Raw genomic sequence first — 14,726 nt, 5'->3', positions numbered from 1 at the left:
TGGAGGAGTAAGTAGACTGCCAACGACCAGTACTGGAAGAGTTCATTTTAAGTAATTACATATCTTTTAAATACCACGACTCCTGCATACTGCTTTACAGGTACAGGAGCCATGAGCTGTCTAGATCTGGCACTGTGTTCCAGTTCTTTGTTTACACATATTAAATGGGAAGTGATAGACAACCCCTATGGCAGTGACCGTCTGCCTGCTGTTGGGACACTAACATCCCCACTTCCAGTAATACCCTCTAGGCCTGTGTGTTGGAAACTGCACCTGGCAAGCTGGTTTCTTTGCAGAGAAAGCGGCCCTTGAAAAAGAACTATCTGATGAGCTAAGCATTAATGAGATGAATGATAGATTTGTTTCTTGCAGCGGCAGAACAGGCCATTCCCCAGTATACGGGACTGGTAGGTAAAAACTAAACACTTGTGGAGCAGTCAGTGCATAGCAGCCTAAGAGACAGCAATACAAAGCGTAGTGTATCTTCAGAAGATAAACAACACAGAACAACCTTCTCTGCTTCAAACAAGTGAAAACCAAGGTACATTCCCAGAGAAGCCGAAAGATCATGTCGCACGTATATATTGCCTATCAGTAGCTCAACCACATCGAAGAAAACGTTGGGTAAGGTCAGAAAGTTTAGTGGTGATTACTACTCTGCTCACACAATTCCCACATTGTCAAGTCCAGGGACCCAAACCACCCTGCAAGAACAAGCTGACATATTGGCACAGCATTTATACACCGTACCCAGCTGGGCCAGTTGCACACAATCCTTTTTAAAACACAAACAAATGACTGAAAAACAGAAACTGCTGATAACGAGAGGTGCAGGTAAACCGTACAATGCACATTTAACACCTAAAGAAATAAACAGAGTGCTTATGCAGGAAAAAAAAAAAACATGCACAATTGTTCCTGACTGAATCCACTACGCAATGCTCACCCACCTGTCTCATCCCGCTATACAGGCTCTGCTGCACTTCTTTAACATGATTTGTGAAGCAGGAAGAATGCCTGTCCAGTGGAAAAAAAGCTATTGTAGTTCCTTTCCTGAAAATGGGAAAATCACTAACCTCGCCAAGCAGCTACAGGCCTATAGCACTGACAAGTTGCCTGGCAAAATCACACGAGAGCATAATAAACATTAGACTAACACACGGGATTGAAGCAGATAACTTACTTGATTTCTTTCAGTGTGATAACAAGAAAGGCTGCTCAACAACCGATCATCTTGTCTGTCTTGAACACACCATATGCGAAGCATTTTTATACAAGCAATATTGTCTAGTAGTCTTTGACCTAGAGTAGGCATACGATACCACAAAGATCCGCTTTTTTGGGTATTTATGTGTCCTAGTAGAACCTAGTAGTATTTATGTGTCGTAGTAGAAAGTGGATGGGGAAACCGCGTCGTGGTAGTTCAATTGGTAGAGCATCGCACGCAAAATGCAAAGGTTGTGGGTTCGGTTCCCACCTGCAGCAAGTTGTTTTTTCATCCACTTTAATTTCCATTAAGTTATCATTTCTTAATTTCATTCTTTTAAGCACAAGTAATTTTCCCTATGTTTTCCTTGGGGTCAGTGTTTGTTGGCTTCTTATGATATGACTAATAAAAATCGGGCCCCTTGGTTAACCCCCTTTCTTCTCGTTTATTACATAACAAGGGTCTCGAATCCGGCAACAGTGATGCCTTCAGGTAGCATATGTTGGTTTATTGACCAGTTGCCTTCACCCAAAAAGATCACGCTCTCGTGAAGCCTGCGGCTTGAAGGACGTTCCACGTTTGCCGCCAAGGTCTGTGAGTGGTGGTGCTGGCCTAACACTCCCAGGTTTCTACTAGGACACATAAATACCTAAGAAAGTGGATGGGGAAACCGCGCCGTGGTAGCTCAATTGGTAGGGCATTGCACGCGAAATGCAAAGGTTGTGGGTTCGGTTCCCACCTGCAGCAAGTTATTTTTTCATCCACTTTAATTTCCATTAAGTTATCGTTTCTTAATTTCATTCATTTAAGCACAAGTAATTTCCCCAATGTTGTCCTTGGTGCCAGTGTTTGTTGGCTTCTTATGATAAGACGGAACTGTGTGGCACAGACATGGGGACAACGTTCGCCCCAACGTCATACAGCCACCACCAACTGCAAACACTGTGCCTCTAGATCAGCCAGCTGAGCAACAAGCAACAGAGCCTGTGGAGCCTGCAGGCGCTGCTGCTGCGCCAGAACAGCCACGAAGTCAGCCCCACAACAGAACTGGGCTGCCAGCAGCAGTTGTACCATTGGGACAAAGCCCTGCCGCACTGCGAAAAAGCACCCGGACAAGACACCCTGTGACCTGGTATACTCCATGACAAGAACTAAAGGGGGAGGAGTGTGACAGTCTGCCTCTTTCAAGTTCCTGTGCTACCCTCTGACGCACGCCGCTGAAGATGTTTTGGAAGGGCGCCGGGGATTTCGCTGGTTCATTTGTGTACCTGCGCCCATGTTGAGCGTTTCGTCGATCGTGAATAACTACCTTAATGCTTTCTCCAGGGCAGCATGTCGACTGCAGTGGGTGAACAGGCCCGAGAGCGCTGTTGTGGTAACAGCTCGGCCGAGAAAGGCACGCCGAGTCCCGTCTGCCAATGCGGCTGCCTTAGAGTTCGCTGTCGCTGATGTCTGCGATTGCACCTCGCTTTTTGTATTCATTTTACACATTCACTAAACACTTCGCATTTTCAAGAAGCCTTCGAGCGCAGCTTTCCACGTGGGATTTGCCAAAGCGGTGCACTTGTTTACATCAACTTCTACAGCTTCAGATCGCTGTTAACGCTTCAAATATCGTAGAAACGGCGCATCGCTGATGTGAAATAATCTCAAAATGTAGCAAAATATATATATCTGCATATATGAGCAGCATTGTTCCTCCCTGAGACGATTCAATATGAGCGGCTGAGTGATTTAAACTGCAACTGTGAAACTGCAACTGTGATCCAGACACAAATTCTCGCTTTTGTCTAACTTACAGTTTGCGCGAGCCATAAAGTATTATTAGAGAAAACTGTGCTCGGCATAAGCCCCCATATATAGGCCGTGTAGTTCTCCCGGGGAAACGTGGATGCCAGTGCTGACACCGTTCATAATGAGCCAGTTTATGCTGCTGTGCCGAACGATTATTCTCTTCTTTCCCGTTTGACACAGAGGTAAACAGTGCTTCTCTGGAACTAAGAAATGTGTCAGCATAACAACACACACAGACCCATTTACGGGAATGCGACCGGCAGCATTTGGGAATGGTCACCAAAGTACCAATGTCACCAATGTTGGCACAGCGCCGAGTTGCTGCTTGCTGCTTATTGTGCGAAGTGAAGAGTAGTTATCAAATCGCTATAGGGCCACAATTGAACTATAAGAGCGGTTTCTTTCGTCCTGATTGGTCATCTATTTAAGTTCAGGTCCATCAGGAGCGGGTGCACGAACACGATGGGGTCGGGCATAACGCAACCTTCGCTAAACCGGGTTAACATTGATTCAAACTTCACATGCACGGCTTGAGAGGACTAAAGCTTGTGCATTTCAACTCTGAATGCATGTTGACACATTTTGACTGCGAATAATTATATTTAAAAGTGAATTAGCTGCAGCTATCGCGTTTTCGCTTCAGCGGCTGATCGCGTAGGGTCCCGTCAAGCTATCATGGTTGGCATACTGATTTTGTCAGTGCGGTCGACAAGAAAACTTGTCGCACTGTATTACTACTCATACCCAGCAGTTGCGTCGTTGTTGCCCTATTATGATCAAATATTCTCAATGACACAGTGCTGAATGGTCGGTGTCGGCATCTTGTTGATGTCGTATCGACCCAGTGTTACCACGCCTTAAACGAGTACATACATGAAGTCAGGCACGCGCTGCCACCACCAGCAACAGTGAGCCAACGCTGCAAGAAGTCTGCGCCAGCAACATGTTTTTGAAGTGTTGCCCAAGTGTAACGCAGCGGTTTATTGATAAATTTGACAGCTATAAATGCAAGGTGGCAACTACTTAGTTCGCAACGCAGTCCGGACGAAGTCTTGGCCTTTTTCTGTTTTAAAGTGGAGTTGCAGTCTTACACTACGCACGTCTTCGACACTGCACCAACGTCGAGCTACCAGTAGAGTTTCAACATAGTACACGACACAAGTGTTTGCTGCAGTAAGCGTCCATGTGCTTTTTTTTTCCCTGGGGTACTTTCCCCCGATATCATGCCGCGCGGCCGCGCACATGTCCCTTCCAAAATGTTTTGTGACTAATCCAGTAGGGCAGGGCGCATGCACCGTCGCGCTGTCAGAAAGGCAAATTGATAGTGTTGTGCTGCTAGCGCCACCTACTGCTGTGAACAGGAGGGGTAGTATGAGGGCAGGGCTGGGGGAGTTTTGGATGAAGCAATAAAGCACTTGTTTTGTGTTCACTGTGAGCTCGGGTCTCGGCTCCACTTCTTTCGGCTATACATGTGACAGTAATCGTGGCAGGTACAAACTCTTGTTGGCAATCTTTTTGCCCCGTCTTGGCATCGTTCAAGGGCAACTTAGCAACGCAAACTTAAAGCTCCGTTGGCATGGAGAAAGCTGTCAATAAGGGAATTTTTTTTTATTTGAGACATTTTCAGTTGTGCAGTATACATGCATACAGTGATCTCTGAAGTTCTGGCTAAAGGCGTCAGTTTGCCTTACTGGGCGACATCACCCACATATGTTTCTCACTGTGCCCATTGACGATTGAAAAGTGTGTACTAAATGCAAAGTACAAAAGTGTGTACTAAATACAGTATGCAGAAGTGTGTATAAAATACAGTTAAACCTCGATATAATGAAGTTGGTAAAATCAGCAATTTACTTCGTTATAGCAAAATTTAGCTGTACTGAAATTCGACCTTTTATGCAAATAAGTATATTTGCTAATCAAATTTTCTTACACGGAAAGGTGCAGCAGAATTTTTGAAATTATCGGGCAATAAAAAAAGCAAATTTGAATGAGAAGACAATTTTGATAAACATGGGAGTCTGCGACGAATGATAAGGTTTCATGCCACGTACATTGACGATATCTTCTCAGCGCTACAAATTAAGTGAAGCCAGCCACGCTTTCACGTGCACTCCACCCCCGCGGCTGATTGTGTCGCCTGCACTGCGGCGATGCTATCGGGAAAAACGCCGACAGCAGGGAACGAATGCTTCATCTACCTCTCCCTCCAACGGGACGCTGGAAGCGTGTTTCTACTTACGCCAAAGCCCAGTCCTCGACCACTGCGCCACCATATGCTGCTTGCGTGTACCACGTTTCTAGGCACTTTTTCCCTGAAGCGCCATGGCGAGCGCTCTAGATCCTTGTAGGTACTTGGTGGGACTAGAGAGATGTTACGCCTGGGTGCACAATCTGCATGCCCAGCTGTCACTAACAGAAAATAGGTTTTCAGAACATGCTGCCTAGGCTATTCCAAAATAAGAGTTGTGTGCGGAAGCTGAAGTAACACTTGACGAAATTTTTCAGACTGGATAAGGGGATAAATGAGATGTAATGAGAAGTTGGTCGTGGTGTGCGAGGCGCTTCGATCTACAAAAGCTGGGATAATCGTGGGGCATGGAGGGTTTCTTGCACCATGAGTGACATCATTGCTTCTAAGCGGCCTTTCCTTTTTGACATCGCTATCGCTCTTCCAGCCAAAATAGCAAGGCGCTGCTGCCACACACGACGCATATTAAACAGAGTATCGCGCGACACCCAGGAACAAAAAAATAAATATCATGCAGAAACTCCTCTGGGAGTTAGTAGGCTAAGTATGCGTAAGCATTATGCCACTTGCTCATCTCCACGCAGCCCGGTGTCATTACTAATAGAAAGGTTTAGCTTGTCCGGTATTCGGGTAACCGCAGGCAGGAGATGTAAACAGGAGCGATTGGAGCATGGTGCCGTCACCTGGTGGTGCAGAGCTAAGACAAAAACAGCTAATATTGCAGTAACCAAGTGTATTTTACTTTGCTGCGTGTGTAAATTTTTTGGACCAACACGGATTACGTCAGTGCCAAAAATTTACACCAGCAGCGAAGTAGAATATGCTTGCTTAATGTAATATCAGCTGGTGGTGAAAAACATTTATTGGCTCTATTTACATAAGGAGTTAGCGGTTCTTCAGATGGCTTCTTCCATCTTGATTTGCAGGGTTGGTGCCCCTAGTCCAGGGCCCCACTGAGGGTAGCTGCCGTGCGAGCACGCCTTACTAGCCCTTGCTGGACTTTCAGGATGTCGCTGGAAAGCATCCTCTCCCACTGTTCCGCACTCGGGTTTTCTATTATGGTTATTTCTTTTGCTTTTTGGCAGGCCCACGTGATATGATATAGCGTGGGCTTGTCCCCGCACCAGGGGCATGTGTTCTCATATTGGGTAGGGTAAATTTTGTTTAGAATGTATAAGTTCAGGTATGTGCCCGTTTGTAGTTGCCGCCAGATTACGGCTTCTTCTCTGTTGAGTTGTTTGTCTGGCGCCGGGTATCTCATTCTGGCGCCCCTGAAGTAGTTTAGCGTGTCAGCGTATGTTTGGCCTACCGGTTCTGGGTCCTCTATGGCGGCAGTGTTCTTGGACGCCCGGTTTGTTGCGTACCCTCGAGCTATCCTATCTGCCTCCAGATTGCCCTCGACACTCGTGTGTCCCGGTATCCAAACTATCGCGTGTTTGCTTTGCTTGTCTGTGGGTCGGCCGTTAGAGAGGAGAATGTTCAGCGCTTTGCGGCTGATCCTGCCATTCATGTAATTCCGACATGCTGTTTGCGAGTCTGTTAGAATCGTTAGGGATTTGCCTAGTCGATAGCCCTCCACTGCCGCTAGAGCTACGGCCACTTCCTCGGCTTCAACTACCGTGCAGTTCCGTATTGACGCGCTTTGGATTTCCCTGAGGTCCGGGCCAATCACCGTCGCCACTTTATGCTTATTGCCTTCTCCTTTGCCGGCGTATGTTGCGGCGTCAACATACACCGTTTCGTTTCGGAGGGCCAGTGTCCTTTGCACGTACTCTGCCCTCGCCTCCCTGCGTGCCTTGTGCAGGTTCGGGTCCATATTTCTGGGTATTGGTGCTACCCTGATGGTACTGCAGTACTCGTCCGGGATCGTCATGTTACCTTGTACTTCTCCTAGGGTTGATTCGCCGCCGTACCTGACTAGAAGTCTTCTACCGGTTTCAGTTTGCTGTAGTCTTTGGAATTGTGCGATCCTTTGGGCTTCTTGCAGTTCCTCAAAGCTGTTGTGCAGCCCTAGGGCTAGCAGCTTCTCGGTTGACGCTGTTTGGGGTATTTGAAGCGCCGTCTTGAGTGCTTTCCTTAGGATGGTATCGATTTGCTGTTTTTTGTCTCTTTGAGCTCTGCGCCACCAGGTGGCTGCACCATGCAGAGCATTCACGTTTATGCCTCCGCCCCAACGCCCCGCCCCGCCTGCGTTTACCCAAGCACCGGACAAGCTGAACCTTTCTAATGTTATGAAACTTGATTAGGCCAGTACTAAGGACAGCCCAGTGGCGGCACGAACTGGTGCCACCAGTTGCTGGCGGCACCAGTTTATTGCTGGTGGCAGTTGCTGGTGGCACCGGTGCCGCCAGTGCTGGCGGCGCAACAGTCGAGCACTGGGCTTGGGCGCAAATAGAAACGCGCCTCGGCATGCCCACTCTTTGCAAATGCCGCAGGTTATCTCTAATGCAGGGTGCGCAACGGCCAGGGTGTCTACCAACCGGGAAAACCGGAAATTCTCAGGGATTTTGAAAAGTCTGGAAATACTCAAGGAAAACTCGGGGAATTTGTTCTTCTATCAGGGAAAATGAGCAGTAATTTTATTGAAAGGGAACGAAAGGCGCCGTAATACTGGCTCGAGTAACGGGGAGAAATCGTAACGAATCGTCTTTGATGCCGTGTCAGCTGAAGGAGTTGCCAGTGTACAGTCGGCGGCCACTGGACTAAAAGAAAAAAAAAAAAAGAGGTGCGGCCTGCCACGCCAGGCGGGCTGCAGTGGGAGCGAATGTTTGAGCGATAGTTGCATTCTTGGCTGTTTGGTTGGGCCGAATGGCGCTAGCTCTTGGAGTTAGTGTATATGCTACCAAAGGCAGCATATACCCTTTGGTAGCTCTTGGTAGTTCTTGGGGACGGGACGCGTCGGTTTCTACGGGCGACGGCGTTTCAAGCGCGTTCCTCACGCATTTTCTGTGCCGATCCCAAAGAACAAGTCGCCAACTGCTGGCGCCGGGGCGGATCACAGCGTTTTCGATGCATGCGGCAGGCCGCAGATTTCTTAATTTTTTTTTTGTTATCCAGCGGCCGTGCTACAGTCAACGACCGACTTTCCGGTCCGGACGCCCGATAATTCGGACGGCTTCGCGGCACCACCACGTATCCTCTAGAGTCAATCTATAAGAACGTCTGGAATTTCAGACGCAAGAACCCTTCGCCGTCCGTTTTTCCGGACTTTCTGCCATGGCCACAGATCCGGCAATAATCAAAGCCATCCGCCGCAATTTTGATTACCTCGCCGCCTCGAACTGGCGCTCGCACGGTCCGCTGGCAGCCGTAGCCACCACTGCGGAGTTCACTGTTTAGCTGCGGCAACGCTAGGCCTACCTACTTTGAGGTTTGCTATTATTGTTCTTGCCATTCAGTGCCGTGTTTTTCATTGAAATAATTAGCTGCTGTCAGCAATGGCAGTGACTCCGCCTTTGTGGTCCTCGCGATTGGCTTCGAAACATGGAAAGTACGGCGCGTTGCATAATGCCGGTTTCCGAAAGTCACCTTCGCCTCTATACAGACGTGTTACGTGGTGAAGCATACGCAAGAGTATTGCGGTGAAGCTTAATTAGTGTGGGAAGGGGCAATGATCTCGGGACTCAGTTCCTTAATTATACATGCGTGCACCCGCCATCTCCTGTCACAGTACGAGCAGCGATATGCCTAATAAGTGTACTGGCAGGCCTCCAGAGCATTTTCGAACGTTCCTGTGATGATTTGGGCCTTTAAAGGCAGTTGGACATGCATTAATTTTTTTTTCGGACTGTACGATTTTTCGGATGTTTCTGTGGTCCTTAGGAAGCCAGAAAAATCTGATGTTTATTGTACAGCTAACCAAGAAGATGCTTCAAATGGTCTGTGGATCGAACGTGCAGCAGAACAAGGGGACGAGAACAGAAAGGACCGTCGCATTGAGGCATGATCGGGAAAAGAACTGTGCCACCTCTTCTTTGAAGGAGCTTGAGTTTAAAAAACAGTGTTGGCTGGTGCTGAAATGCAGGTGTTACTCATCCAAACCAAAATAAACTCTTTAAAGCAGTGCACAGGCTGGGAATATGTCAGGAGTCTCAGGACAGTTGAGGTTGACTTACCAGCTGTTTATAGAGAATCTCACTTGTGACAAAGTTTGAGCCTCATACCAATGAGCTTGCTATCAGTTGATAGAAGCAGATCATATTCGAACATATTTGCTTCTGTAAGTATCACTTCTTTATTCATACTTGGGAATGTTTTACTTGATTTGCAATGGATTTTACAATTTTTTCGAAGACATTTTATTCGCTGTGCATTTTAATAACCCCTCCTATCAGTTCTCCTTTTAATTAAAATGAACACTACTCCTTGCTATTCAAACTGGATTAAGTTTCTTTAAAATTTTTGCACATGCTTACTAGAGAGTGACAGCTCAATATCAAGCAACATGGCGTCAGCCCATCTTCACAAAAAAGTTTTGCGGGACTCAGGCAGTCTTGCAAAGGCCCTCGGAGAAAACCTGGAAAACTCGGGGAATTTAGATATTGGTAGACACCCTGGACTACGTATGCGCTTACAGCCAAGCTTACAGCCATGCACAGCCATGCGCACCAACTTACCCACCACTCTCCCCGCCCCCTCACGCATGCTTAATTGTGTTACTGCGAGCTCGCTTCCCTCCCTTTCTTTCTTTGCTCGTGTGGGGAGGCAGCACTCTTGAAGTCACCATCTTTCTTGTCGTACCCTCGCACACTCGCACCTAAAGCACACAGTGCATGGGCGGCGATAGGATGTTATTGCAGTTGTACTTTATAAGGAAAATGATGTGGCTCCACTTCGATGGTCACTCGTGTTCCGTGGTGCGCTATTTGAGAGTTGCGTTTGCAAGCAACCGCTTGTGATTCGATCATTTGACTATCTGTGTCTGCTGAAGTTTCCCTTTATAATCTCAGATTTCTTTACCGGCGGCAATGAAATTTTGTTATATTGAAATCGCATACACACTTCTTTATATTGAGGTTCCAAATACATGGTTTTCTACAGACAAGAGGTTATGAAAGGTTAAGTACTTCTTTATATTGATAATTTCGTTATATCGAGGTTTAACTGTACAATTAGAAACATAGGCAAGGCTGAAGATTCTGCAGAATGCAAAATACAGCTATTACAGATAACACCAGCATTTTAGAAAAGTGTGTTGTCCTACCCGCAAAATAATTAAAAGCACAAGTCAGAGGCTGCCCAGCAAAATTGTCCTTCAGCCCCTTTATTGGTACAAGCCGACATATCTGCGCTCAGTTCCTCCAGTAGCAAGAAAAAGCTTTTTAATAAAGGGCTAATTTGAGGGTATGAAGTTTGCATTCTGTAGTTTGTGTGAGCTCACAGGGTTAGAATGTTGTTTTGTCTGAAATTGCTTTTAGCATAGCTTTCTTTTTCAGCCAATTGTCTCTCGTAGTACGAGCGACAAAGCACAGTAGTATGGGTGGAGTCGTGGCATCTTTTGCAGGGTGGCATCAACCTTATGTAGTGTGATAGGGGCCAGTGCAAGTTCTTTGGCAAGGTTATTGAATTTGCACAGTAGATCTACTTTCTTTGGTGCAGGCTATGCCATGAATTTCATGATTTTTACGGTGTCAGTACTGTCCCAGATCCCTGCAAAGTTTTTTTTTTTTTTTTGCTGACGTCCAACCTCTCAGTGATGGCCAGTCGTTTTTTGAGCAATACCAACTGTTCAACCTGTTCATAATAAAGTTTCTAGACCAAATCATAGTTTTTTTATTGGACAAAGGTTGCACAGAAGATTCGATGCCGTAAACAGTAGTTTTTAATGCCAGGAGCTGCTGTACATTTGAAACACCAGCAAGATGCTGAAAGCAAAATTCTGCTCGCTGGGAAGAAGTCCCAAGTGAAGTGTTTCGAATGAACGGGTCTAGTTTCAGTCGTCACTTTTTCCCAATTAGAAGTTTCTTATTCAAGTTGCTCTCCAATGTGCGTCTTCTGCTTCTTTCGTGAAAAGTTGAAATCATACATTGCTGTCTTTCCACCACGATGACAAGCATAATGGTAGACGTCTTTCGACATCTGTATTTTGGCATTTTCGGGCTTGTGTGCGGCGACATCATGATGACTTGAGAACTACGAGGTATTCAGTGCATGCTGGAAATAGGAGGCTCTCTTTCACTTCAAGCTTGAACTTGGGTGTGCTGTTTCTCGGCCTGGCCGCTAGGGGGTGAGCATTTGGTTGTAGTCGCCAATAGGCCGTTCTTCTATACATGTAAACGCTGCTAGGTTTCATTCTGTCAAGAATGGCAGGTGCTGAATATTGTCACATTGTAGTGACAGTGAAGGACAGTAGTGAAACTGTGAATCACGAGACCCTTTATTGGGTGAACTTGTGCCCACCAACACAAGCTACACTCGAAGCACAACAATAGCGGCGAGCACAGTTGGCAATAGTCAAAATCTTATCTGCCGGTAAAGCATGTTGGCTTTTATACATGACTTGTTGAAGGTCCCAGCATAATCACTGGTGCCTGCGAGATTTGCAGAAACTACTACACAACTCGTGTCACGCATGCAATCTGATTACACAAGGTTCCCCGAGAAGATACGCAACAGGTAGAATCAACAATAACATTCAAGTAAGTTCCAATCCTGCAGGCGCATTGTGCACTGAGCAATTAAGTTGTTAGCGGGGGAAATTCGCTCCCTGAGAAAAAGATAAATAAGTACATGTGCCAATATATATTGTATATCGTTAGAACCCGCATATACCTTATTTACTTGCATAATGATCACACTTTTTGTTTAAAAAAATGGATGCAAATTCGGGGGTGCAATCATTACGCGGGTTAAATTTCCCGCAAGAAGAAAAACAAAACTATTTTTCATTCCGGTTTGCTGTGGGATGACAACAGGTTAACAAATAAGCGGTGGCCACTGTATGTAGTGCGAGACACCAAAACAAAAATGGCGGCTGGCAGAGCCAGCCGAACACGCTGAACGCGATTTTTTTTCTTCTCGTGAGTACATTACATGCATTGAAAGAGTTTCTTCCATATCAGTAATGAATAATATTGTTAATATTGGCAAGCCTGCAGCAATAACGTAGCCATGTCCACTTTGAGGGGACAGAAACTGATGGGCGTGCTTAGCTGCCAGTGACATATGGCGTTTTTCACTGGTCGATCTGGAGCGGCCGCCGAAATCCTCGAGCGAGCGCTCGGGTTTCACAAATCCGAATCGCCCAGCAGAGCGCAAAAATGCTCCGCGGTGGATCAGACAGGAAGTCTGCGTACACGTCGCACGAACCGGTTCCGAAAACCATGCTACAGTGGCCACTGTAACCTTGCCCTACTTCCGTTCTTTACGTTTCCATGGCAACCAAACTCGCCGTCCCCCATGTGTAATTTGACCGTGGCAGTCGCATAGTTCGTCATTTCCATGTCGCGCCCGCAAGGATTGTGCATGGACAACGTGCATAAAAGTCTTCGTACAGCACGTGCGTCGCTTCGTAATCGCTGTCGTCCGCGCTCTCATCGCTAAACGCGAGCGCTGCAGCAGCACCGAACGCAGCCATTTTGCGAAGCAACACAATGTTGTGCGCACAGTTGTGCATACCAACCGATTTCGCTTGAAGGCGGAAGTGACGCGAGCTATTTCCGCCCGAATCCGCGCCTCGGCGGCGGAGCAAGTGAGAGCGATCCGGCGCGGAGCGAGTTGACCCGAAACGACCAGTGGAACGCACGAACCCACTCCAGATCGACCAGTGAAATTCGGATTCGTTGCCACGGAGCAAGAAATCCTGCTCCAAATCGACCAGTGAAAAACGCCAATAGAAACACATGGCGGGGCATGCTGCGGGAACTGCAGTATTTGTCTTTGCTACTATCCTAATACAGCACGTTTCTGCTGAGGGTTTGCGAATATCTTAGTTGTTTTACAAGCGGCGGCATATGAATAGGGTACACTTCTAACGTATCAGTGTAAACGTGGCTGCTATCATTGCTGCTCGCGATTTGTTGCGTGCCCACGATTGCAGACGAGAAGAATCGAAAGGCGCCTTTGTTGTTGTTGTTGACCACAACCATTATAAAGCCTACCTACACACAATAAAGGCAAGCTTGGTTGTACCCTTTCCTTTTTTTTTTTTGTGGAAGTGCGTAAAGTGATGAAAGGGATGCAATTGGGCATCTGCTTAAGAATGGTGCGTGCAGACTGCTTGGTTTGTCTTCAAGAGTCCTTCGCGTAGCATTCGACAGATAGTAAGTGCGAGCGCTATTAGCTAGACTTGGCACATGACATGTCGCTGCGGCAAGTTCGGGGTGCAATCATTGCACAGGAAATTAAAAAATAGAATTTTGACGACAAAATTCAGGGGTGGGATCATTCCGCGAGTGCGATCATTATGCGAGTAAATACGGTAATACGAACCCGCACATAGTACGAAGTGAAAATTTTGAGACGCGAAATGGAAAAAAAGTTTTATCCACGATTAATACAAGTTAGAAAAACTCGAGGAAAACATTTATTTATATTGCACTCCGCACTTCAATCGTTGTCTTCCTCAGCTCCGCTCTCCTCGGATAGTTCCTTGTCGGCCATATCTTCGCAGGAGTACTCATCTTCTCTGCCATCGAGAGCGTTCGAGATGCTGCACTTCTTGAATGTGTGACGCACAAGGTTCTCTGGTATGCTGGCTCATGCATCCACAATCCACTTGCATAGCATGGCTGGCAAAGCCCGCTTCAGCCGCCCGGTCGCTGTCACTGCAGGCTCACCTGAGCGCATCCAATCTGTGTAACACTGCTTGACCACGTCCTTGAACGGCTTGTTCATGCAAACATCTAAAAGCTGCAGCTGAGACGTAATCCCACACGGGATAATGACGAGTTCAGTGTCGGATTCGCGAAACAGCCTCTTCAGTGAGTCCACCAAATGGCAACTAAATGCGTCCGGCATAAGGATGGATAGGAAAGACAACAGTGTGCCGGGCCGCCTATACCAAACGGACTTTATCTATTTGAGCACAAGATCCTCATTTATCCAGCCTTTCTCATGGCATCTCACGACCACATCTTTTGGCAGCTCCTCACCTTTAGGCACTGTCTTGCGCTTGAAGACGACATAGGGCGGGAGCTTGCGTCCGTCTGCCGTGCACGGAAACATGACGGTAACTCGCATTTTCCGGTTGCCAGTGGGCCGGACATAAACTTGTTTAGCACCCGTTTCATGCACGGTGAGAGGCAATGGCATGTCCAAATATACCGGCATTCGGTCAGCATTGCCGATTTGCCCTAGCTGGAAGTTCTTGGACTTGTGCAGCAAAATAATGTGGCACTGAAAAGCCACAAGCAGCTCTTCGAACCATTTGGGCAGCTTTAACGAAATCAAAGTTCAGCAGTGTAAGGAAAATCCTGCATGGCACAGGTGGCGATAAATCCAGTGCTTGCTCGCTTTGAAGGCAGAGCTTAGTAG

The 14,726-nt window shown here is 46.9% G+C and overlaps 2 protein-coding genes across 3 annotated transcripts in view; one reads left to right on the top strand and one right to left on the bottom strand.

The window, feature by feature from the left end:
• Positions 1–14,726, top strand: part of Ube4B (Ubiquitination factor E4B) — a 453,934-nt gene that overhangs the window by 117,118 nt on the left and 322,090 nt on the right. The window lies entirely within an intron of this gene.
• LOC139055325 (uncharacterized) lies at positions 6,150–7,068 on the bottom strand. Its single transcript, XM_070532765.1, has one exon. The coding sequence runs from the start codon at positions 7,066–7,068 to the stop codon at positions 6,190–6,192; it is 879 nt and encodes a 292-aa protein (XP_070388866.1). The 3' UTR covers positions 6,150–6,189.

This window comes from Dermacentor albipictus, chromosome 2, assembly GCF_038994185.2.
Source record: "Dermacentor albipictus isolate Rhodes 1998 colony chromosome 2, USDA_Dalb.pri_finalv2, whole genome shotgun sequence".
Taxonomy (NCBI): Eukaryota; Metazoa; Arthropoda; class Arachnida; order Ixodida; family Ixodidae; genus Dermacentor; species Dermacentor albipictus.
Note: the sequence above shows the minus strand (reverse complement) of the source record. Positions and strands in the feature narration are given on the sequence as shown.